General features: G+C 37.5%; 1 protein-coding gene across 1 annotated transcript in view; it reads right to left on the bottom strand.

Moving 5' to 3' along the window:
* The window catches only part of WDR49 (WD repeat domain 49), a 128021-nt gene that overhangs the window by 63310 nt on the left and 38997 nt on the right, over positions 1-25714 (bottom strand). The window contains 3 exon segments of the mRNA XM_087861381.1: positions 7889-8122; positions 23425-23573; positions 25228-25395. Coding sequence (XP_087717507.1) covers positions 7889-8122; positions 23425-23573; positions 25228-25395 — 551 coding nt within the window.

Here is a 25714-nt window from a genome sequence, read left to right on the forward strand (position 1 = left end):
GATCAGGTAAAAGGCAAAGATGTTACCTCTCATCACCCTTTTTCAATATCATACAGAAACTTCATCTAATATAATTATACAAGTAAAGGAAATAAACAGTATAAAGATTAGAAAGGAAGAAATAAACTGTCTTTGTTAGCAGACAATGTGATGCTCTATGTAGAAAATACGAAAGACTCAACAAAAAACTCCTGGAACTAATAAGTGATTACAGCAAGATTGCAGGATACAAGGTTAATATACAAAAGTCAATCCGTTTCCTATATAGCAGCAATGAAAAGTAGAATTTGAAAATAAAACTAAATACCATTTATATTAGCATCCACAGAAATTAAATACTTAGGCTAAGTATAATCTTAGAGAAATGAATAAGGTTTATATGACATAAAGTACAAAACTCTGATAAATGAAATCAAAGAACTAAATAAAGGGAGATATTCCATGTACTGTGGATAGGAAGACTCAATACTGTCAAGATCTCAGTTCTCCCCAACTTAATCAAAAATTCCATGCAATGCAAATAAAAATCCCAGAAAGTTATTTTGTGGATATTGACAAGACAATTCTAAAGTTCATATGAAGAAGCCAAAGACCCAGATAAGCTAACACAATATTATAGGAAAAGAACAAAATTGGAAGACTGACACTACCAACTTCATGATTTGCCATAAAGCTGCAATAAAGACAGTGTAATATTGGCATAAGAATAGACGGCTAGATCAATGGAACAGAATAGAGAGGCCCCCAAACAGATGCGCATAAATAGAGTCAACTGATCTCTGACGAAGAAGATAAAGCAATATAATAGAAAAGAGTAGTCTTTTCAACAAATGGTGCTGGAACAACCTGACATCAACATGTACAAAGATGACTCTAGACACAGACCTTACACCCTTCACAAAAATCAACAAAATGAATCACAGACCTAAAAATATAGGAGGAAATTTAAATGACCTTGGATTTGGCAGTGACTTTTTAGATAAAACACTGAAGGTATGGTCCAAGAAAGAAGTCATTGATAAGCTAGACTTCGTTAAATTTAAAATTTTCTGCTCTGCAAAAGACACTGTCAAGAGAATGAAAAGATAAACCACAGACTGGGAGAAATTATTTTCAAAAGACATGTATGATGAAGCACTGTTATCCAAAATATACAAAAAACCCTGAAAATGCAACAATAAAACAACCCAATTTAAAAAATGGGCCAAAGAACGTAACAGACACCTCACCAAAGAACATAAACAAATGGCAGATAACCATATGAAAAGATGCTCCACATGACGTCCTTGGGGAAATAGTAAAATAATTACGTGATACTATGCGTCTCTCCCAATGACCTCGATCTGGAACACTGACAACATCAAATGCTGCTGAGGACGTAGAGCAGTAGGAACGTTCATTCATTGCTGGTGTGAAAGCAGACAGGTACAGCCACCTTAGAGGGCAACTGACATTTTTTTTTTTTTTACAAAACGAAACATATTCTTACCATTCGATCCAACAATCATGCTTCTTGATATTTACCCAAAGGAGTAGAAAACCTATGTCCACATGAAAGCCTGTTCATGGATGTTTATAGAAGCTTTATTCACAACGGCCAATACTTGGAAGCAACCAAGATGTCCTTCAGTAGATGAATGGATAAATAAATGGTGGCACATCCACCCAATGGAATACCATTCAACATTTCAAAAACTGAGCTCTCTAGCCATTAAAATACACAGAGGAGACATAAACGCATATTCTTGAGTGATAGAAGACGATCTGAAAAGGCTGTATGCTATAATGGTGGATGCATGTGATCATACATTTGCCTAAACTCACAGAATGTATCACACCAAGAATGACCCTAATGTAAACTGTGCTTATATTTGGTGACAATGATGTGTCAATGGAGGTTCATCAACTGCAACAAATGTACCACTCTGGTGGGGGATGTGGATAATGGAGGAGGGGATGCATATGGGAGGACAGGGTATATGGGGTATTTCCATACTTTCTACTCAATTTTGCTGTGAACCTAAAAGTGCTCTTAAAAAAAAATTGTTAAAAAAAAAAAAAAAGGCTGAGACTGTGGTGATGAGAGAGGCTGAAGAAAGGGTCCTCTCCTACTCTTCTGTTGGATTTCATGCAACTTTATGGAGAATATTGGACAATATCCATCAAGGTTACAGACATAAATACTCTCTGACCCAATAATTTCAGTTTTAGGAATTTATTCTACAGATATTTCCTGACTCAGGCTAAAAGTTGTGTGTTTAAGGTTAAAAACTACTACGTTATTTGTCACATAAAATGCTGAAATCAATCTAAACTAATAAACTTTGGTACAGCCATGTAATGGAACACTGTGCAGCTATAAAAAAGAAAGAGGATAATCTTCAGGTAATGAGGTAAGATGATCTGTAGGCTGGATTGTTAGGTGAAAAATCTATAGTACAGAACAGTGTTTCTCTACATAATATGCTATCATTTGTGTAAAAAAACATTTAAAATAATATCAGTTCTTAAATATTAATCATACATATCCATATTTAAAAGCAAGTCTACATATGTACCTCTGTATGAATAGAATAGCCCCGAAAGGGGGCTCCTGAAAGTCATAAAAACTGGTTGCCTCCAGGGAAGGAAGATGAGTAGGTAAAGATGGGTAAGAGGAAATTTTCACTGTGTTCCCTTTTGTCCTTTTGAGTCTTATAACATTGAAATGCATTATTCCTTCCCAGCTAATCACATTTAAATATTCACGTGCGTGTGTGTGTGTGTGTGTGTATGTGTGCACATGTGTGTGCATGTGTGTGTTTTGGAGTAACCCTAAGACTAGGGTACTTCCCACGTCTCCAACAAGCGACCAGAGCTCATGGCCTCAGGATTGACATGTAACCAAGTACAGCCTTGAGCCGACCGCTGAAGAAAAGCTGTGTTAATAAAAGGAAGGTCACTTGGAGCCCAGCAAATAAGGCAGGCAAAGAGAAAGTTTTCATTAGTGTCCATCCAGTTCTGTTCAAAAGAGAAACTCATTGATTTTGCCCTAAATACAAGCACTAAAGAGGTATAATGTCTTGTAAGGTGGAGATAAATTTCCCTCAAGCTTATCCACTTCCCTTTGCTTAGATTTACAATTACCAAGGGAACTACCAATTGAATTGGTTAGATTCTCAAATATCTCAATTCCCAAAAACTGGTGTGCAGAAAACAGGACAGGAGATGCACAGTCACTAGAAAATTATAGCCCAGCCCCATTTTTAATGAATGATCTGGCTTGATGTTTGCTGTGATAGTGTGAGAGTTGGTCTCCAAGAAACAGCACCACTCTGGCTAAAGTGAAGAAGGTCTAGCCTTCAAATTTGCAAAGTCGACATCCCATGCCGGATTATGGGAACCTCACCAATGACCTCAGGGGTCCTGCTGGAGGCAGCCAGGCAGCTGCTGACATGTCTCTTTATGTAACTATGCATGTGATTAATATGTTTACTCTTAGAGATTGGGTAAAATGGTAAGATTCTGGGAGGCAATTTGTGTATCAAATTATCTAATATGCATATATTTTAACCTAGAAATGCATTCCTAAGATCTTACCCTAGAGAGATAAAGTCATGAGTGTGAATATATTTATGTACAAAAAAATTCATAATAGCAAAATTCTCAAGGCAAATGGATCAGTAAATTAGGATACGCATGTACAATGGGATACTGTGCTTTTTAAAAATGATGAAGTAGATCTACATTTAGGTACAAGGAAATATATTCCAATATATATGTTTTTTATTCCAATATATCATAGAATAAAAAAAAGTTTACAGAACCATATTTATATAAAATATTCTATGCACAGAGAGATATTTAGAACATGTTGATGATATCTCTTCAATATTTAGTTCCTTAAGTTTATTGCATGGTTTTAATTTCTTATAATAAGCACATAGTGTTTTATAAAACTAAGTTATTTAAATAAAAATGGTTAATATCATTATCTGCCAAAATGCATGACGCCTAAATATCTAGTCTGACAATAAATATGTCCTAGATGCAAGACAGACTGAAACATTATCTATTTTACAGAAACACATAAACCCACATCATTAAGATGAGAGCCATAAGGATAACTCAGAAATTTTATCTATTCCAGTTTATAGGATACCTACAAATACATTTTTTAAAGTTTCCTAACCTTCATGGGTTTTTAATAAAAGCTTCATTTAGGAACTCATTGCAAAGACAGTTCATTACAACTGCCCCCAGGATATTGAGTTTCTTTGATTCCTTCAAAATTAGGCATTCCAGGGACTCCTTCATCCTGTCCCAACTTGTTCTGCTGCTAGCTGTGAGGGCACGCTTTGCTGGGTGAAGAAATCATGTGGTTTCTTTTAAAAGATTTTGTGGGGCTTAACATCACTTTCTTAGATGAGGGTGCGGGGATATACCAAAAGGCAGGAAGGTAAAAGTCACAGAGGGCACCAAGTTGCTGTTACAGAGGGATGATGTGGGGTCTCCACCAAAGTCCAAACAGAATGCAATAACAATAAAGTGTCGGCAACATGTTAAAATGACAACAACAGAAAGGAAGATTTTCATTAAACTCAGACAAAGACAAAGTCTACCAAAAAGACACCAAACCAGATAACCAGTGGACTGAAGAAGCATGGATTCCTTTTGAACTTGGAATGAGAAGTGGTGATAATTCAGCAAACCTAGCAACTGAGCATGTATCTGATACTCGGGAGAGCCTAAGGAGTTGTAGGAAAATACAGAAGTGGAAAATAAGGATCTTTCCCTTACAGCAAAAACATAGGAGGAGAGAAAAATGAGAATTAAGTGTCTGAGTAGAAAATAACTAGAAATGTAAGCAATACTCTAAGAGGAGACAGGTAAGTGTGGCATGTCCCTGGAGACTTCAGGAGCTGAGAGGACCAAAGATGGGCTCTGGAACCGAGTATCTATGAGCAGGAATTGCAAGGGTTGAGGTGAGAAGGGGCAGGGGCGTTCCTGGACAAAGCCCAATTCCAGGTCCCCCCCATCCTAACTCTTTCTAACCTCTGCTTTCACATGACACATGGTGAAAAGAAAGATTAAGGAACATCAAGAGTTAATAAGAAAAGAAGTGTCATGGAACACCAACATTTAACCTGAGAGGTATGGGGGGCCGGGGGAGCCTTGCTAAGTCTGGCCATATGGGAGGAAGGAGGACTGCTTCCAAGAGGCAGGCCACAGCAAGGCAATGCTGGAAGGATCCATGCTGTTACCATTTTCATGTCTATGCTTCCCACCACCCCAGCCACCACACACACACATATTTAAGAGTCAATAAACTGAAGCTTAGAAATGATAAGCTATCTGCCCAACATCTGAACTCCGATCTAACTCAGCGGTTCTCAAAACTTTTGATCTTGGGATTTCTTTATATTCTTAAAAATTACTGAAGAATCCAAATAGCTTCCGTTTATGTGGGGGAGAGAGAGAGAGAGACAGGGACAGATAGACTACATATCTACCATACTGCAAATCTAAACTGAGCAACTGTGAAAACACAGGAATACAAGAGCATATATTCCTTTAGCCATTAGAGCAGTGATGTCATCACTTGCCACGTAGCCTCTAGAAAACTCCACGGTACACTCTTGAGACAATAAGAGTGACAAAAGCAAACAACGAATTAATAATATGATGAAAATAGTTTTGATCTTACAGATTCTGCAGGAGTCTGAGATCACACTGTGAAAATTGTTGTTTTAACCTCAAGTCCATGCTTTATTTTTCCAAGACCAGACCATGGTCTACTCAGTGAACGACATTCCCAATCTGGCTCTCGGCTCCCTTTACTGCCTCAACTCCCACATTTGCTAGGTACTTCCAAACACCAGAATAAATCCTCTCCATGTTAAAAAAAAAAATGTACTGTGAGTGCTCAAGCCTCTTTGGAGGTGCTCGCGCTGTATCTTCTGTCTGGAACTACTCCCTTCTCCTTCTAGAGAATCCCGCTACAAGACTTCCGGGCTCTAGTCTGTCACCCACCTCCAGCCCCAGGTAGAACTGATCACCTGCCATGGACAGCACTTTGCTCTTATCTCTACTGCCTTTTACTGGATTCCATTTTACCTTTGTTAGTCTCGTGTCTGCCTTCCCTTCTTTCATCCGTCAGCCCCGTACTGAGTACCTGCCTGCAATGAGCACCAAGAAGACGGCCAGGACCGGAGTCTCCCTGAGCTATGGGGACGAAGAAACTACAGTGGATGAATCTGCTTCCTCGTTCCTGGCATCTGGACTTGTTCAAAACGGCTTTATTTGCTTTGTCTAATTACTCTGAAATGATAAATTATCACTGGCGGATGGCACTGTGGGTGATGGTTTCTTTGTTCTTAACTGCAATACATTTTTATAGTTATAAATGTAATACAATGTTAAAGTGCTTCTCTATAGCTTAGCCACTCATAGTTAGGAAACACTTATGTATGAAATGAACAGCTCTATGTACTTTATATACATATTAACGCTTTTAATTATTTATAAGCTTAGCGGCAAAAATAAGTAGAGGTGCAAATACCCAGCTCCGTTGCACAGTGATGCTTCCTACAGCCTATAGTGTATGTGCATATTCTATTGTTCCCTGTAACTTGCTTATGTTCGCGTTAGCTTAGCTTGAACTTCATGTCCCAAATGGAAGATTCCACATCTTTGTGTCCCGTTTCCTGAATTCCTCATGGACTATTGCTCATCTAATGGCCAGACGACATAGGATCTTAACATCTACACACAAACCCAGCTTCTTAACTCTGCAACTCTCAATTAGCAAAATGTTCTCCTGGAAATAAATACATCTCTCGGTTGGCCACCAGGGAGCCCAATTAACTGGTTGCCTTCATCAAGTTCAGTAGAACATTTATGGCGGACTGTTCCCCACAGATGGAATTCAAAATGGATTGTTTCGTAAAGGATTTTTATCTCCTAGAATAACCAGAAAACAGAGTGTTTGAAGTAGTGACATGACACAGTACTCATTACTAACAAAGCGCTTTCCAGCCCTCGCACAAAAACCGAACTACTCATTTCTGCGCGAATGCAGAAGCTTCTGCAGAAGGGAAGGGAAGCAGGGGTCGGCGTGATTGTTTAATTGGCCGCGAGCTGGATACGGGCTCTCTGCTCGGCTCCTGCTGTGCAGTGACTGTCAGTCCTGACGTGATCACTGCAGCGGGCTAAGCTCCACGGTGCCTCTCCCTCCAGACACCAGGCGCCGGCCCTCCCCGTCCTCTGAGCAGGCCTGTGGTCTGTGCTCCAGGGGAGCTGCGGCTTCTTCATTGACGTTCAGGTAGCGCTCGCACAAGCAGGGGCTGCAAAGTGTCATTAAGGTGGTGGGGAGACAAACAACACTCGTGCTGCATACCAAGTGGTACCACATTTAACTGAATCATTTTATTATGAATACATTCCGGGCTGCCACTGCGAGCCACTGGTGTAAAATACGCTGGCAAAATGGATCTCTGCTAATTACATTTCATGCATATTTTAGAACTTTCCACGGGGATACAGGAGGATGGCGTTCATAAAATAGAATTTTACAACCAGGTTCACTGGCATTTGGCATCAAGACCCAAACTAGCGAGTAACAAACAGAAGTTCAATTACATTACATGTTTTGTTTGTTTTTGCTGGCGTATTGTAATTCCTTATAACTCTATCTGTGCCGCTGTGGTCACTGGCTGAAAATGAAATCACTCTTCAAACCCACCTGAACACACATCATTGCAGAAAAGCACATGGCTATTAAATCGTTGCTTTCCCACAATTTTTTTTTTTTTTTCTGTATTTGTCCTTAGTTGCCTTAGGTCGAATTAAAGGAACGAGACTCTGGACATGGGGACTTGTCAGGAGAGCGACAGAAAAGCATCATTACCTGCTTCAAGACCGAATTGTAAAGAACACAAGTGACTGCTTCCCTGTGGCTCTTCACCCTTGTGCTGGCCTCACTTTTCATTGCCAACAACGCGAGCTGGTTATTAAATGAGATGAAAAGTCGTCCATGGGCTTCATCAAAGTGGAAGAGACATCTGAAGTCCTGACTTTTGGGGAAAGAACAAGCTATCCTCTGGATGGCCAGCTGGTGCTGAATATCCCAGAGTCTCAAAACCTGGATAAAAGTGATCAAGTCATATGAACATGTCAAGAACAATTGCCATATTTTAGCCAAAATTATTTCTGGTTCACGCTGTACCCCAGGCAGATGGTTGTTTCCTCCACGGTGCTATAATTGTGCATACTTCTGTCATGGCACATAGTTTTCTTGTATCTCCTTATCCATTTAAATGTCTTCTCATTGTAATCTTCCCCAGGGAAGGACTGTGTTTTGTTTCAGTCCCCCGAAGAGTACTGTATTTAGCGAGTGCTTGTGGTAGGCAGGGTAATAGTCACCCCAGAGGTCTGTGTCCTTATCCCTGCAGTGTGTATGCTCTTTTGCATGGCAAAAGGGATTTTCCAGATGTGATCAATTAGGGACTTTAAGAGACATTACTCTGGATGCTGTGGGTGAGTCTGACATAATCATAAGGGAGATTAGAGTGATGGGATGTGAGAAGGACTCTAGTATCGCTAGCTTTGAAGATGGAGGAAGGGGGCCATGTGCCAAAGAAGCTAGAAAAGGCAAGGAAAGGGACTGTCCCCCAGAGCTTCCAAAAAGGAGGAGCCCTGCCAACACCTTGATTTTAGCTCAGTGAGACCCATGCTGGAATTCTAACCTACAGAACACAAATACATTTGTGTTGTTTTAAGCCACTGAGTTTGTGGTTATTTGTCACATTAGCAACAGAAAAGTAATCCGGTCTCTCTAATATATATAATATATATTATACTCTCTCTATATATATACACACATGACTATATCACTATATAGTATAAAATATATATTATATACATATTACATATATACATATATAATGTATGTGTGTGAAATAAAAGACTTGGTATTAAGTGAAATCAAGTTCACGTAAATCTCAGACATTAGATTCTTATTCAAACATAGACAATAAGACACAAGAACGACATGCTAATGGCATGAGACAATTGAAGAAAACAGGAAGAGCACCTTTGCAGGTGCACATGTTGCTGTGATCAGCCGTGGTATGAAATTAACATGGGCAGTGAGGGAGAGTCAAAAGGAAGACAGTGAAAAATCCCTCCAAAAGATGCTAGCAGGCAAGCTCTAGAGCTAGGCTTCTTGAGTTCTAATCTTGGTTCTGTCTCCTACTGTAGGGCCAACTCCAGCAAGTTTCTTTGCCTCTCTGAGGTTTTGATGTAGAACCTACCTCATCCGATGCTATGAAGTTTGAACCAGACCCCTATGTCAAGCATTTAGCATGATGACCAGCATGTAGTAAGTGTTCAATAAATACTTTTATTAGATGCACTTTATTATGTTTTCATTGTATAAATATTAGAACCTAAGAGCAGAGAAGGTTTTTTCAAGTAAACTAGTGTATCTTATCCAATGTAAGAATGATTTCTCAATTATGTATAAAAAATGGTCTCTGTTTAAATGAGTGTTTATAACTCCAGAAGGCAGGCAACCCTGCAGGTCTTAACGTATTTTAAATTGTATACTCTCTTGGGAAAATAAAATGTGTCCAAAATGATGGTCTATCCCCTCCTAAATGCATATACCCATGTATGTACACAATTTTCCATCTAATTTTTTCGTAAACATAGACATGCACAGCCCTCATACCTATGTACAGATCCTGGGAATCCACAGGATAGAAATCCCTACGGTAATGATTAAGTATTTTCTGCCAAAGACATCCTCTCCTGCCTCTTGATTCTGCCCTCTTTTCCTACATCCACATAAGCCTCTTCTTCCACCCCTTGTCCAGGGCAAATGATCCCAGTTCCTTCAACCATCTTACCATGAGAACTCACTCCACCATGGCAGGCTCTTGATTCTCTCATTCTGTTTGCACTTTCTCTCCAGGAGAGGATCATTCAAATATCGTTTACTTTTAAAACCATAGCTTCATATGTCCACAGTCTAAAATCCAATAGCACTGGAGGGCTTTATTCTCAACCCACCCCCTCAACCCTAGGTCCTACTCTACTCCAGAGACAGCCTTTTTTATTATTTTTTATTTTTTTATGTATTTGGCGACAGCCTTCTTTAACCTTTCTGAGTTATAGATTTCTCCATAACACCAAGTAATAGTGTATGTGTGTGTGCATGTGCATAGAATATATTGATCAAACATGTGTATGTGTGTAACATATCATATATTGACCAAATGACTCTCTCCTTTGAAAGAAAAGAGGTTACTTATATTTTTTCTCCCTTTTCATTCCTCCCAATCTAAATTTTTTCTTCTGGTCCTATTGGTTGTGATACTTTAAAATAATATACTTGTACATTAATTACTGCATTATTAATTTAAGACAGTATCTCTCTACTCATCAAAACATAAGATGGACACTTGAAGGTCCTCAAGGATCTATCTATGTTAACCATGGTGCTCAGAATGGAGTCAATATTTCAGGAGTGTTCTAACCACTGTTAGAGGTTCTGTGACTTCTTTAAACCATTTATTTTTGCATTATGATTAAGTCACTCCATCATGAATCTTGCTTACCTTGAGATTCTGACTGTGCAAAACTCTAAATATTAATCCCGATGAACAAATAATCAAGCCAGACATCTACGATCCTACCTTCAGAAATCTGATGTATTAAGCCAAGACCAGGATTTTCCTACTTTGGATTCAAAGTTTCAAAATATGACAATATAATCTGAATCCTAATTCAATTATTTTGACAATTCCTCCCTGATTTGTCCACGTATCCCATGAGACACGGTAGGTGTTCAATAGGTATTTTTTGAATTTGTTGAAGATTTTGGCTCACCTAATAACTATGTCTTTATCCAGCTCGTTGATGGAGACCATTAGCTTGGATAAAGTCCAAGAATACAGAACCCCATAAAATCTTGCCTCACTTCTGCATGGTTATTCGCCCAATTGCAGATCTTATATAATCCACAATGACATTTTATGAAACTTTTTCAAACATCTTGTAGAAATAATTATGCTTGATGTATAGGGTAACCTCTCCATTTACCAAAATTATAACAAACTTAAAATAACCTAGTCAACCCCTGCCAGATAAACAACGTTAACAATCCTTCTAACCCCAAGAATATATATTTATGAAGTAAATTGGGTTTTTTGCCAAGAATTTTTCATTACAGAACTCATTCTGGTTCTTAAACATTACTAAATTGTTTTTATTTAAAACATTCTGGCAACTCTCCAGAATGCTTTTCCTCAAAAATATAAATTCTACAAGAACTAAGACTTGTAAATATTTTTTAGTGTGTCCTAAGTATAAATAGAATTGATACACTGTTATTTTGAATGTGAAAGCTGCAAGATTAGACACATCTAGATCATTTTCCAACACTCATATTGTTTATGATAGTCGTACCTTCATTGTTGAGAATCCTATCTTGTTTAGTATGGACTCCCTTCTAAAAAGTAGAAACTAACTTCATGTCAGAATAATAATCTGGGGCATAGCTGAATATAGATTAATAATAACTCAACAGTATTAATGGACTATAATTTCCACAGAATCATTTTCCATCATGTTGTTCAAATAATTTATATTGCCTTTAATATTTTATTGACATAGAGTCACATAAATTAAATGAAAAATTAAAAATAGATGAGCAATAACCTCTAGTCTACAAGAGGTTAGTTCTTGCTATTAGCAATTAAAACTAGAAATATGTTTTTTATCAAAATGTGCATGTTTATTACTTTTTCTTAAAATTATGTTTTTTTGTTCTGCTTTCCCTTCTTCCTTCAAAGAACCCTAAATCTCTTAATTAGTGATCTCTGATCCCATTAAGTCCCCTCTATCTTTAATTCTCTAATTTTTCTCTTGGCTGAGGATGAAAGCAACAACATAGATATGTTAACATCAGTGCGCAAAACAGTGTTCCGGCACTCACCTAGAAATCATGTTACACTACGTGACCTCCCACATGTTTTTCAGTTTTTTCTACATTACCACATTCTATTTGAGTGGTTCTTACCCTTGACATTAGAAACACCTACAGTGCCTTCGAAATCACCTGTTTGGGTCCTTTTGCCAGGCCTATTAAATCAGAATATCTAAGGATGGGGCTTAGGCATCAGCATTTTTTTTTTTTTAATTTCCCAAGCATTTCCTTTGCATTGTATCTTGACTTGTCTACATGGTTTTAAGGTCAATGCTAATATCCTTGAACAAGAAATCTTTTTCTCAGCTTAATTAGTAATATCATGTGGCTTGCCTTTAAACCAGATAACTGTATTCCCCTTCTTTCCTAGTCAGTCTTTATCCTTTTAATCATGAAAAATACCTCACATTAATTCAGTTTTATTAATCAAGTCCTTTGACAAAATGTAACTTAAATATCTAGTTAGTATTTGAGAAGAATGGGTTCTTCTCTTTGATATTCAAGTTGACTTCTGGGATAGAATTAGGCCACAGTTCAGAAAGAAGTATATTTAATGTCGATTTTCATTCCAGATTTCCTAGCAAGGTTTTCTTTATTCTTAGTAGGAAAAATTAACTGACAAACACCTAAGCTTAAAAATCACAACTGAACAATTGATACTTTTTAATTTATATTTTCCACAAATTTTGATCTAAACTGTGCACTCTGTTTTCATCATGATACCTCAGAACTTGTGATGTCTGTCCAAGCTCAGCCTTCCTAAGTCTAGTTCTTGAAATGGCATGGTTGGGGGCTTTCTATTTCATCACCATTTTTATATTAGGAGAAAGAGCACCTAAGGTTATGATTTAATATAAAGACAAAATTTAGCTATTCGCATAATGATGAAGGCATATATTCTTTTGCTTAATCTTTACCTTGCTTCAACTGTTACTATTTAATAATGCAGGATTATTCATATACATTAGAACTAAAAATCAGTGGACTGAGACCAGACACATGGATCCTCATTTTAATATTACTCAGATCTGTCAGCTTAGGTATGTGATTTTACCTGTCCATTTCTTCACCTTTCTCCCAACGGGGCCCCTGTCAGCTCTGAAATTCTGTCAGTTCTGTCTAGAATGTACTAAAGTTGTTCAAGCCATTATCTATAGATTCCAAAACAACAATTCAAACAAATTTAGAAAAGGGCACTATGAAGATTGGACTAGAGAAACCACAATGTTCTCAGTCTAATTTTACTGAAGAATTTTTTCCTGCTCCCATGGGGCACCTGGGTGGCTCAGTTGGTTAAGTGTCTGCTTTCAGCTCAGGTCATGATCCCAGGGTCCTGGGATGAAGCCCCACATCCGGCTCCCTGCTCAGTGGGACCCTGCTCTTCCCTCCTGCTTGTGCCTTTGCTCTCTCAAGTAAATAAATAAAATCTTTGAAAAGAAAAATCATTTTTTCCTGCTCCCTTCAAGAGACAGAATCATTTCACATAGACCTAATAAAACTACTCTAAACAACAGGAAAATACATAAATTAAACTGTTATTTTATCCTATAACTATTATATTTGTAAACAGGTAACTTCATGGATGGGTAAATACATGGATAGATGTATGGATAGATAGATAATCTGTTTTCAGTGCCCTTTGTAAAACCAAATCAGCATTATTTATATATTGGCAACTCGTCCAAGTTTAATACAGAGTAGGAGGGAAAAAAAGATTCATAGTATCCTAATAATGATATAAAATTAAGGAAAAGTAGAAAACGGACTCAGATGACTCTATCAAAGTGAGACTGGTTTGGTTTCATCAAACATTTACTACTAACTCCAGCCACCCTGTAGGGGATAGATACAAAATGAAATAAGAACAAGAGAGAGAGAGAGTATGTATCACTAGGGGATTTTGAGGACAGCAGTGCAGCAGCTCAGCTCTCCGGGGTAATCCGTAAAAATGGATAGCCTACTTGCAGATGATAGGATAACAGGAACTGATGGAACTGGGTCTCCTGAATACTCCTTTATGTATTAACAAGTCTATTTCTTTAGAATTTAAGCCTTTGGATAATCCACAAAAGCATCGTCAGTGAACGCTTAAAGGCAATTTTGTTTGACGTGATATATGCAAGCAAAAGTATTCTACTGTATAGCTCAGATAATGTTTTTTATCATAAAATCATAGAACAGAGCTTCCTTTAAGAAATATTTTTACCAATTTTTTTTTTTCCGAAACTGAAGTCCAACCTAAAATATTGGCTGGAAATTAAAATCTTCTCTTATGCTAACCATCTTTAAATTGTTACCATAACCATTATCTTCTCTGTTTCTTTTTACATTCTTTTCAACAAGAATGACAGAAGATATATAGCTCTAAGACTCAGATTTCTATTAAGTGTCTGTTTGTGTACTCTATCACTGAACTTGAAAGATTCAAAACATTTTCTAGCACTATGAATTGTTCTGCAAAAATCTCACTGATGCCCCAGTTCAACAAATTTAAGTTTAATAAACTCAAGTTTAATAGACTTAACTAATACCAACATATTATTTCAGGTGCTCTCCTTTTCAGAACAAAAGTTTACTTGGGAAACCAAAACAATTTCAATTAAACTGATTTTTTGCCATTGTCATTACTCACCTAACACTAAAAAACAGACTTTGTCTTAGTCTTCAAAAAAAAGTTTTCTAATTTTGCTTTTCAAAGACCACCATTCCTATTTTGTTTTACAAAGTAAACTTAAACACTTTAAATTTTTCTTTCTTTCTTTCTTTCTTTCTTTCTTTCTTTCTTTCTTTCTTTCTCTCTTTCTCTCTTTCTCTCTCTCTCTCTCTCTCCTCAAGATTTATACTAACAACAACTTTGAAGGAAATAACTGAAAACCAGATAGAACAAGGGAATTCTGGTTTAAGTATCATTGCAGACTAGGTTTTCATAGGGGGCTTTTGTGCTTCAAAGAAACACAACTCTGAATAAAACATAATTTCTGTTGTCTTGCTGGGTCTTCAGGGATTGGGGACAATCTCTACAGGTCCAAAAGAAAAAAGAGGGAAAAAGAAGCAAACTTAAAATAGAAACAGTGAACAGTAGGCACAAATGAAGAGACTACAAGCAGGAACCTAAGCCTTGGACCATCAGCAAAGTAGAGGTACTGAGGTGAGACTGTTCAGTGAAATGGACAACAGAAAAGGAGAGTAGTCGCCTCAGGACAGCAGTTTCCCTCATTTCCACCTTCAGAAACAAACAGAAATCTCTGGAGGAAAGCATCTTCCATTAAGTTCCTCAGGGTGCCTATACTTTAGCAACAACGAAAAATGAGGTGACAATAAAAGATAGTCAGACATAAAAAGGAAACAAGTCACCATGAGGGAGAACCACCAGAATAGCAAATATCAGATTTAGATCTCTAAGGACTCCAGATAACTATAATTATTAGATAAGAACATATAATAATGAAATTGAAATTAAAGAGCTAGAAATAAAAAATCCCAAAATGAGTAAGCACCAAAAGACTATCCAAAACTACCAGGCAGTTAAAAAAAAGTGTTTTAGAAAAAAAAACAAAAACAAAAACAAAAAACTATATTAAAATTTAAAACTCAGTGAATGGGTTATATAGAAAGTGGGCCCACCCTGATTAGAAACACTCACATTAAAGTCAAGAATATGATAAGTTGCCTCAAAAAAAAAAAAAATAGGAAAAACCTGAACAAGGAATGGGAAAGAAATTTGTGCATGAAATTTTTCCAAAAGACAGCTAAAATAATGAATAAATGGAGAAATACAGGGTGTGGTTTCTCAGCATTTTTAATTAAAGATGTCAAATATCATCATATTCAATGAAATTTCAACTCAAACACTAGTATGTTTTTTCATGAAGCATGAATACTGATCCTGAAATTTACTTGGTTTATAAAGGATAAAATGTAGAAGATAGTTAAAATTAAAAGAAGAAAACAAGAAGTAGAAAATGCTCAGTATCAAAATACAGGATGACTAGGTGGCTCAGTCGGTTAAGCGTCTGCCTTCAGCTCAGGTCATGATCCCAGGGCCTGGGATCGAGTCCCACATCAGGTTCCCTGCTCAACAGAGAGTCTGCTTTTCCCTTTCCCTCTGCCTCTCCCTTTTCCCTCCCCTCTGCCAGGCTTATGTTCTGTCTTTCTTTCTCAAACAAATAAATAAAATAATCTTTAAAAATATATATATACATACATACAATAAAGTTACGCTGGTTAAATGATATATTATGTAGGAAAAGACAGACTGATGGAAAGAATAAAACACCCAGAAATAAATTCATATATAAATATATATATGGTAATTCAAATGATAACAAATAGCATTTCAAATCAGTGAGAGACAAATTCAAAAAATAATCTCGGATATCCATCTGTAGAAAAAAAAATTTTACACAAAATAAACCACAAAGGTAAATGCAAACTATATTCAAAAACAGAAAAACTATTAGCAGAAATAAAGACTTTTATAAAAATGAAGTGTAAAAGACATTCCTAATATAGATACAAAATCTAGAGCCTTAAAGAAAATCATTTCTTTTTTTTTTTTTTTTTATTAATAATGATTTTTTATTATATTATGTTAGTCACCATACAGTACATCCCCGGTTTTCGATGTAAGGCTCGATGATTCATTAGTTGTGTATAACACCCAGTGCACCATGCAATATGTGCCCTCCTTACTACCCATCACCGGTCTATCCCATTCCCCCACCCCCCTCCCCTCTGTAGCCCTCAGTTTGTTTCTCATAGTCCATAGTCTCTCATGTTTCATTCCCCCTTCTGATTACCCCCCCTTTCTTTATCCCTTTCTTCCCCTACTGATCATTCTAGTTCTTATGTTCCATAGATGAGAGAAATCATATGATAGTTGTCTTTCTCTGCTTGACTTATTTCACTAAGCATTATCTCCTCCAGTGCTGTCCATGTTGTAGCAAATGTTGAGAACTCATTCTTTCTGATTGCTGAGTAATATTCCATTGTATATATGGACCACAACTTCTTAATCCAGTCATCTGTTGCAGGGCATCTCGGCTCCTTCCACGATTTAGCTATTGTGGACATTGCTGCTATGAACATTGGGGTGCATATGGCCCTTCTCTTCACTACGTCTGTATCTTTGGGGTAAACACCCAGTTAGACTCAACTTCATAAAAATTAAAGACTTCTGTTAAAAAAAAAAAAAAAGAAAAAGAAAAACTTTTGAATGAGGGGATGCCAGGGTGGCTCAGTGGGTTAAGTGTCTGCTTTTGGCTTAGGTCATGATCCCAGGGTCCTGGGATTGAGCCCCGCATCAGGCTCCCTGCTTAGCAGGGAGCCTGCTTCTCCCTCTCCCTCTGCCTCTGCCTGCCACTCCCCCTGCTTGTGCTCTCTCTCTCTCTCTGACAAATAAATACATAAAATCTTTAAAAAAAAAAAAAAAACTTTTGAATGAGAAAAAGAACACCAAGTTAAAAGATATATGCTTGAAATAAGTAAAATATTGGCATCATCTATAATAAAAATAATCAAAATATTTTTCAAACTACTACAAATCAATAAGAAAAAGAGAGTTAATAAGAAAGGGCATGATCAGATAATGCACCAAAAAACAATAAATATATGAATATAAATAAATCTGAAAAAGAAACTCATCCTAATTTTTTATCCGTCAGGCTCACACACAAAAAAGTGAACACATTAATAGTATCCATTATTGACAAGACTGTGGGGAAACAAGCACCTTTACACACCTCTGATGAGTATACCAATGGGTACAATGTTTCTAGATCTAAATCAGCAATATCTTAAAAAGTTCTTCAAGAAGTGCATTCCCTAGCAATTGCATTACTGGGTATTTACCCCAAGGATACAGATGTAGTAATCCAAAGGGGCACCTGCACCCCAGTGTTTACAGCAGCAATGTCCACAATAGCCAAACTATGGAAAGAGCAGAGATGTCCACTAGCAGATGAATGGATAAAGATGTGGTGTATGTATACAAAAGAATATTATTCAGCCATCAGAAAGGATGAAACCTTATCATTTACATCAACGTGGATGGAACTGGACGGTATCATGCTGAGTGAAATAAGTCAAGCAGAGAAAGACAATTATCATATGGTTTCACTCATATGTGGAACATAAGAAATTGTGCAGAGGGTCACAGGAGAAGGGAGGGAAAATGGAATGGGAAGAAATCAGAAAGGGAGACAAACCATGAGAGACTCTTAACTATGGGAAAGAAACTGAGGGTTACTGGAGGGGAGGTGGGCAGGGGGATGGGGTAACTGGGTGATGGGCATTAAGGAGGGCACGTGATGTGATGAGCACTGGGTATTATACGCAACTGATGAATTACTGAACTTTACATATGAAACTAATGATGTACTATATGTTGGCTAGTTGAATTTAAATTAAAAAAAAAAAAAAAGAAGTGCATCCCTGTTAACCCAATAGCATCACTTCTAGGAACTTATCTCTAGGAACTTATCACAAAGAAATTAACACATGAGGTCTTAAAGATGTGTGTGCATGTCTGTGCATTTGTGCGTGTGTGCGTGTGTGTGTGAGAGAGAGAGAGAGAGGGAGGGAAGGAAGGAAAGATGGTTTATAAAGGTAAAAAATTAGAAATATCTTTTATGATCAACAGGTGATTGATAATGAAGTTATGACTACCTATACTATGAGTTACTATGCAGCAGGCAAAAATTCAGGCCTATGGGGGCACCTGGGTGGCGCAGTCGTTAAGCATCTGCCTTCGGCTCAGGGCGTGATCCCAGAGTCCTGGGATCGAGCCCCACATCAGGCTACTCCACTGGGAGCCTTCTTCTTCCTCTCCCACTCCCCCTGCCTGTGTTCCCTCTCTCGCTGGCTGTCTCTCTCTCTGTCAAATACAGCAATAAAAGTCTTTAAAAAAAATTCAGGCCTTTGTAAAGTCACACAGAAAGATCTCCAGGAGCTATTATTAGGGAAAACTAAGTTGCAGAAAAATATGTCTTGTGTGATACCATGTACATAAAAACTAATAATAAATACTACCTTGTATTTGTAGACATACATAGAATGGTATATATAATAATATATTGTACTGTTACATATAATATATAACACAGTTGACCCTTGAACAACATGGGCTTGAACTATGTTGGTCCACTTACATGAGCATTTTTTTTATAAATACAGTACTATTTATGTATTTTCTCTTTCTTGTGATTTTCTTAGCATTGTCTTTTCTCTCTTACTTTATTGTAAGAATAACACATAAAACATGCAAAATATGTGTTAATCAACTATTTATGTTATTAGTAAGGTTTCTAGTCAACAGTAGGCTATTGGTAGTTAAGTTCTGGAGGGGTGAAAAGTTATACATGACTTTTCAACTGTGTGCCTCTAACCCCCATTTGTTCAATGGTCAAATGTATATTATAATATAAATTGTGAGAAGATATGCATACATGTTAATAATGGCTATTTCTTGGGAGAGGAACTGATTTGAAGGGGAAGTGAACAAAAGGAATATTCACTTTTTTGCACTACATGCCTTCTCATTTGCAATTTTCATGGAAGGACATTCATCCATTTACTTGTGTAGTTTAAACAAAATGAAAATGGCTTTGTTGCTGGATGAATAGAAGGAAGTTGAGGAGAAAGAGTATGCAGAAGGAAAAGGAAGATAAACAGATAAGATGTAGTCATCATGCAAAAGTCTTACTTTGTATTTTCCTTACCAACTTTGGGACCACAATGTAGAAATTGGGCTCTGGGAAAAATCAGAACCTTCAGTGAAGGACTGTTACAAAGTCATCTGATTCTGGTGGCCAAATCAGTGTGAACAGCCCAGAAGAGGAGTTAGGAGCAATAGAAGAGCCTAATCAGGCTCACCAGTTACAACATCAACCTCCAGAGAGATCTCCCCTAGGCTTTGAAAATCTTTCTACTCCTCATGGTAATTCCTCCTCCAAATCCCCAAGTTACTGACTCCCAGCAGGGCCTTGTCATCAGTGAAAGCTTAGAAGTCCAAAGCAAAGTGAAATTGGACTATCATTTAGTATGATACCAACTTCTATAGGGAGAAATTTTCTTAATCATCACTGCAAAATGGCAACAGAGCAGTCTCCTAAAAAACAACTTAAGTCTCAGATCATTTTTGGAAAAAAATTATTTAGATCTAAATCACTTTGGTCTGAAATTCTCTAATATAGCAAATAATTGACCAAAATATGATTCATCCAAAGGCTCTTTGAAAAAAAAAGATGTGCTCTTTCATTTTCTCTGTTCCTTAACTTAACCCCAATTACATAAAACATCCAAAAGAATTGTACAGTAATAAAGCAAAGGCTTAACTTGATAGTAGAAAGCCCTGTTGTTTGTTGTAAAGACATAAAGATTAAGACTGTTATGCCTTTATCAAAGTGAAATGGATTTAGACCAGTGTAAAAGACAGCATGACAAGCTTTATTATAATGCAATAGTTTACATGTCAAAGCAAAAATAGAATGATCAAACAGCTTTGGAAGAGGCTAGGTAGTTTTAACATTTAGGATACCTACACACAATCCGTTCTGACTCTAAGGACATTTTTTTTTTCACTTGCTTTTAAAGTGGTAAAACCTTTTGTGCACTAAAACTGCAGTGGGTAACAGATGTCAGCCTTCTGTGACCAGCTCAAGGGATCTCAAGGAGAAACCCAAACCAAGAAGAACCAGAAAACCAGGCAAACAGAACATGCAGGTAATATTTTTGAACAATCGGGTATGATAGAAACATAATATATGAAGATGACCTAAGGGTCTTTCGCAAGTATATGTGGAAATCAGTAAACCTTAATTTTTACACCAAACAAATTATACCTTGTGACACACAATTATACTTTGGAGAACTGCTTCTGAACACATACACCCCTCCCCTTTTGTGCATATAATCCCTTGTAAACTGACAAACTTTGGAGCAGTTCTTCAGAACAATCTGAAAGACTGTCTCCCAGGCTATAGTCTTCAGTAAGATGAATAAAGCATTTATTAACCTACTTTAAGTTTGGCTTTTGTTTTTCAGTCAATACTTTCATGGAATTCTGTAATGATAAAACACCTGTTATTTCTTTCATATTTATGTTTGATAAAGATTCCTTCATTCAAGATTTCTTGAGGAGCTACTATGTGTTTGGCACAATCCAAAAAAGATCTAGTCCTTAACCTAATGAATCCCATCAACTGGTTGAGTTACACTATTTTATATGTTATATTCAACATGTGTTTAGTGTATGTTAACATGGGCTATGTCCTGGGAAACACAAAAAATGCATTCAACCAATAATCTTTGCTTTTAAGGACTCAAAATCTAGTGAGAGATACATATATAACCTTTGAGTATATAAAACCCATTACATTAAATTTGGTACTAGAAGTCATAACAAAGTGCTCAAAGATCTCAAAAATTTAAAAAACTGAATTTGACTAGGACATTAAAAAAGTTTTTAGTCTGAGTTTTTTGGTACTTTAGGTTAATATGTCTTCACTTCAAAGTGTAAACAAATAACCATTGAGCAAACAAGACAAGGTGCCAGGCACTGTGATGGATACCAAGTATACCAGCTGAGGGGCACCTGGGTGGCACAGCGGTTAAGCCTCTGCCTTCGGCTCAGGGCGTGATCCCGGTGTTATGGGATCGAGCCCCACATCAGGCTCCTCCGCTATGAGCCTGCTTCTTCCTCTCCCACTCCCCCTGCTTGTGTTCCCTCTCTCACTGGCTGTCTCTATCTCTGTCAAATAAATAAAAATCTTTAAAAAAAAAAAAAGTATACCAGCTGAAAAGATACTACCCCTGCTTAAGGAAGCAAACTAACAATTTTAATACAACAGGTTACATGTTCTGATGAGAGACACACAGGTGCAACTGGAGTGAAAAGAAGGAAACACCTAGGTCTGTGTGAAAGATTACAAAAAGTCTGAAACTTTGAAGATAAACAGGCATTTGCCAGTTGATCATCAAGGAGAGGGAACCAAAGGCAGAAGGAAGAGCACACTGCAGAGCCATAAGGCAGCATGGCGGGAACAGCCAATGGTGCGATATGGCTGGAGGATTAAATGAACAAAAGAGAAAAGCAGGAAATAAAGTAGGGGTAACAGACTGGGGGAGGGCTTTGTACAAAAGTTTAAGAATTCTGGAGTTGATATTTAGACTGAGGATTAGATGAAGTGCTAAAAGTTTTTTTACAAACTACTTCATTAGCAGGAAAAGGGATAGATTAGAGTCAGACCAATCTGAAAGTAGGGAGACAGGTTAGAAAAGCCTTGCAAAATTTTGGGCAAAAGAAGATGAGTTTTTTATTTGAGCAGTGGCAGCTGAGAGAGGAGAAGATTTATACAATAGGTAAGTCAGTAAAAAAAGCAAGTTTGGCAGGACTTGTGGGTGGGGTAGAGTTAAGGAGTTGAAGATGAGTTTCTTTTTTTTTCTTTTAAAGATTTTATTTATTTGACAGAGATAGAGACAGCCAGCGAGAGAGGGAACACAAGCAGGGGGAGTGGGAGAGGAAGAAGTAGGCTCATAGCGGAGGAGCCTGATGTGGGGCTCGATCCCGTAACGCCGGGATCACGCCCTGAGCTGAAGGCAGACGCTTAACCGCTGTGCCACCCAGGCGCCCCGAAGATGAGTTTCTATTTAACTTTTACATATACATGTATCATTTTAGAATAAAATAAAAAGTCAGATTCACTGAAAGTCTCAGAGCCTGTCCTCAGTAAGCCTATTGCTCAACCTTCTTCTCTCACAACCAAATGTCTTGAAATCTATCACGTTACCTGGATCTATAAAATCAGGCATTAAGGAAAATGAAAGTTTTACATAGAAACAAGTGACAAGATTGTTAGAGATTAAGAAGTTTTCCTAAGGAGATATGGTAGTAAATAATGTGGTCAGGATTTGACATGGACTGCCTGGTTCTGGCACCATGTTTTTTTCCACCATATTTAAAATATCCCATAAATGTCTCCAAAGAGAAATGGACTGATATACATAATTGAAATGTTAATATACTTGATAGTCTTCAGATTAACTTTGATTTCTGAGTTTCCTCAATATCAAAACAAAAATAGCTAATTAGCTATGCCTCTTCCATATCCTACCATTACCAAGCAACACTTCCTCATCTCCACTTGTTTGCTCTATTGAATTAGTGAGAACTTTGGAAACTCTCAAGATGTGATCTTTTGAGAATGCAGTTATAAGGATTAAATCCATGAGTATATGGTTTAAAAGTTTTTTAATGAAATACTTCGCTCAGTTGTCCAGGACTATGCTTAAGTTACCATAAATATCTTTTCTAATATAGATTTCCAAAGCCATAGTAGTTAGCCAGTGTATTTTAAAAATCCACCCATCCCTCAGAGGAATTCAGGTCCACAGATAGATTTAGGTAGGAACTGAGGAGGCAGAACTAAATAAATTAAATGTACAATGTTACTTACTTTATCTTTGGAGAAGCTGAAGAGTTGTTTTCTTGCAGCAAAGAATTGGACAGCTATTACACTGGCTGAATGACCCCAAAGGACACCAACTGGCTTAGAGACAACATAGGGGTTCCAAAGACAAACTTTATTGTTGATGCCAGCAGTTGCTAATCAGAATTAGAAGGGGGAAAAGTGGTTTTAGTAACATGAACAACCCATACAATTTCCTTTTTGAAATGAATATGTGTCACCTATCTGGGGGTTGTTAAATGCGTCTGAGCACTAATGCACCCTGCCTTGAAGGAAGGAAGACCATGTCAAGCTAATGGGGCATGAGTTCTATCACTGGAAATGGCTGACATGGAAGGAGTGAACGTGAGGTGACAGGACAATAACGTCCCGTTTAGGAGGCAACCAGCAGCCCAACCAGGAGGGCACAAAATCCTGCTTCCCAGTCTTGATGTTTTCCCACTCCGGCTAGCACAACCTAGGAATGTGGACCAAGTTACAGTACTCCTAGGAGTGAGCAAGAACTAAAACAATATTTAAAGTCTCCAAATTAATGAGAAAGTATATGGAAACAAATTATTTCCACCACCATATAAATAATTCAGTATTTACAAGCACACAAACAGCAGAATTATACCTTTAACCTACTCTGAGAGAATAAGATTTTTTTGATCATGAACTGGTTTTACTGAGGGAGTGCATCAAGAGTGGGGGGGGGGGTACAGTGGGTCTTCAGGTCTGTGGAAACTCTGTAGAGAGCTCTTTGTCTTTCTTGCTGAGGGCCAAATGTAGAGCTAAGCTCATTCCCTCTTATTTTTCCAGCACTATGCTAGGTATAAAGAAGTGATCAGTGTCAGGGGGCTAAGTAATCAATGAATCAATGAAATGGTTGATATTTGAGTCCTTTCAAACTCAGTTGGCTAACCCAGCCTTCTCTAATAAGTCTACAATTCTCCCTGAAAGGTGGATACTGGCATATTCATGAGTTCATATCTGAAGTATCTTTTACCATGACTGTCAGCCATGATCAGTAGGGATTTTAGAGACTCAGCCTCCTAGCTGGTATCAGTACTCTATGAATGATAATTATTGAATTAGGCTTATATTAATATGACCCATTCCAAAGGCCATGTATGTTCATTCTCTGTCACTACTCTATTAATTTTTAATATCTCACCTTTTTTTTACAATGTTTGAATATATACACATATATAGAGATATTATATACCAAATTATCAGCTTTCAAAATGTCATATATCTTATTTAAATAGTTAACGTCTAAAAATTTTACAGATTATTTCTTCAGGTAACATGTACTCTTTTATATCCAAACAAGAAACTCTCATTTTAAACTAAAATTCAGATAATCTGAAAATGTTCAAAAAGCACTGGAGGCTGTATTCTGAAAGGGGAAAAGCGGCCTACAGGTTGCCGCTGTGGCAGGCGCATGCGCTGTAGCGTGGCGGCAGCAGCAGGCAGAGCATTTGGTGGGGTCAGAGAGATGGCAGAAGAGCAGACACCGCACAAAAACTGTCTTCTGCTTCTATATCACCTTACACCCCCACAGATTCTAATAAAAACACTCATGAAAGCATTGGGGCGCTTTCTCATGTTTTCACCCCAATGTAGTAGTTCCTAGGTGCCGCACGTCATAATGCATCATTATTAGACATTCTCGGGCAATAAAATGTGAGCTGTTCAAGTCGGTCTCCCCGGCAATAAAGCAACAAGGTGGAGAGGCTCCCTGCATACCAACATGTATCCCAGACTATTTATGAGGCCCTCGTAGTTATCATGATTTATTTTACATACCAATTAAATTGAGCTGAGAGTGGTAATCAAAAGCATGAATGCCTTCGGCGACGTTGAAGGATGTCATTTTAAGATGCTTTTTTGATTTCTCTCTCCAAGCCAGCACCACAGTGTTTGAATTGCTGGTTGTACTGGAAATGATAGCATCTAAAGATGCATTGTAAGTAACTGATAAAAAAAGAAAAGATCTTTCGTTGGTTTCTCACAACACATGAGCAAAATAAAACTGTTTTAATACCTGAAGTCAAAAATGAAACCCAAATTATGATCACTCAGCCTGACATGTGGGGAATACCTCATTCTGAATGCTCCCCCCCCTCCATGAAAGAATTTACAATGAGAAGTTACAGCTAAGTCTGCATTCAGACATTTTACCCAATCTCAGGATACCTTGAAATTTTTTTCAGTTGGAACACATGGCAGGAAACATTAGTCACAATAATCATATGGGATTCTGGAGAATAAAGATGAGTAATTGGCCAGATTC

The sequence above is a fragment of the Ursus americanus genome, chromosome 4 (genome assembly GCF_024610735.1).
Source record: "Ursus americanus isolate L20-20 chromosome 4, mUrsAme1.1.p, whole genome shotgun sequence".
Lineage (NCBI taxonomy): Eukaryota > Metazoa > Chordata > Mammalia > Carnivora > Ursidae > Ursus > Ursus americanus.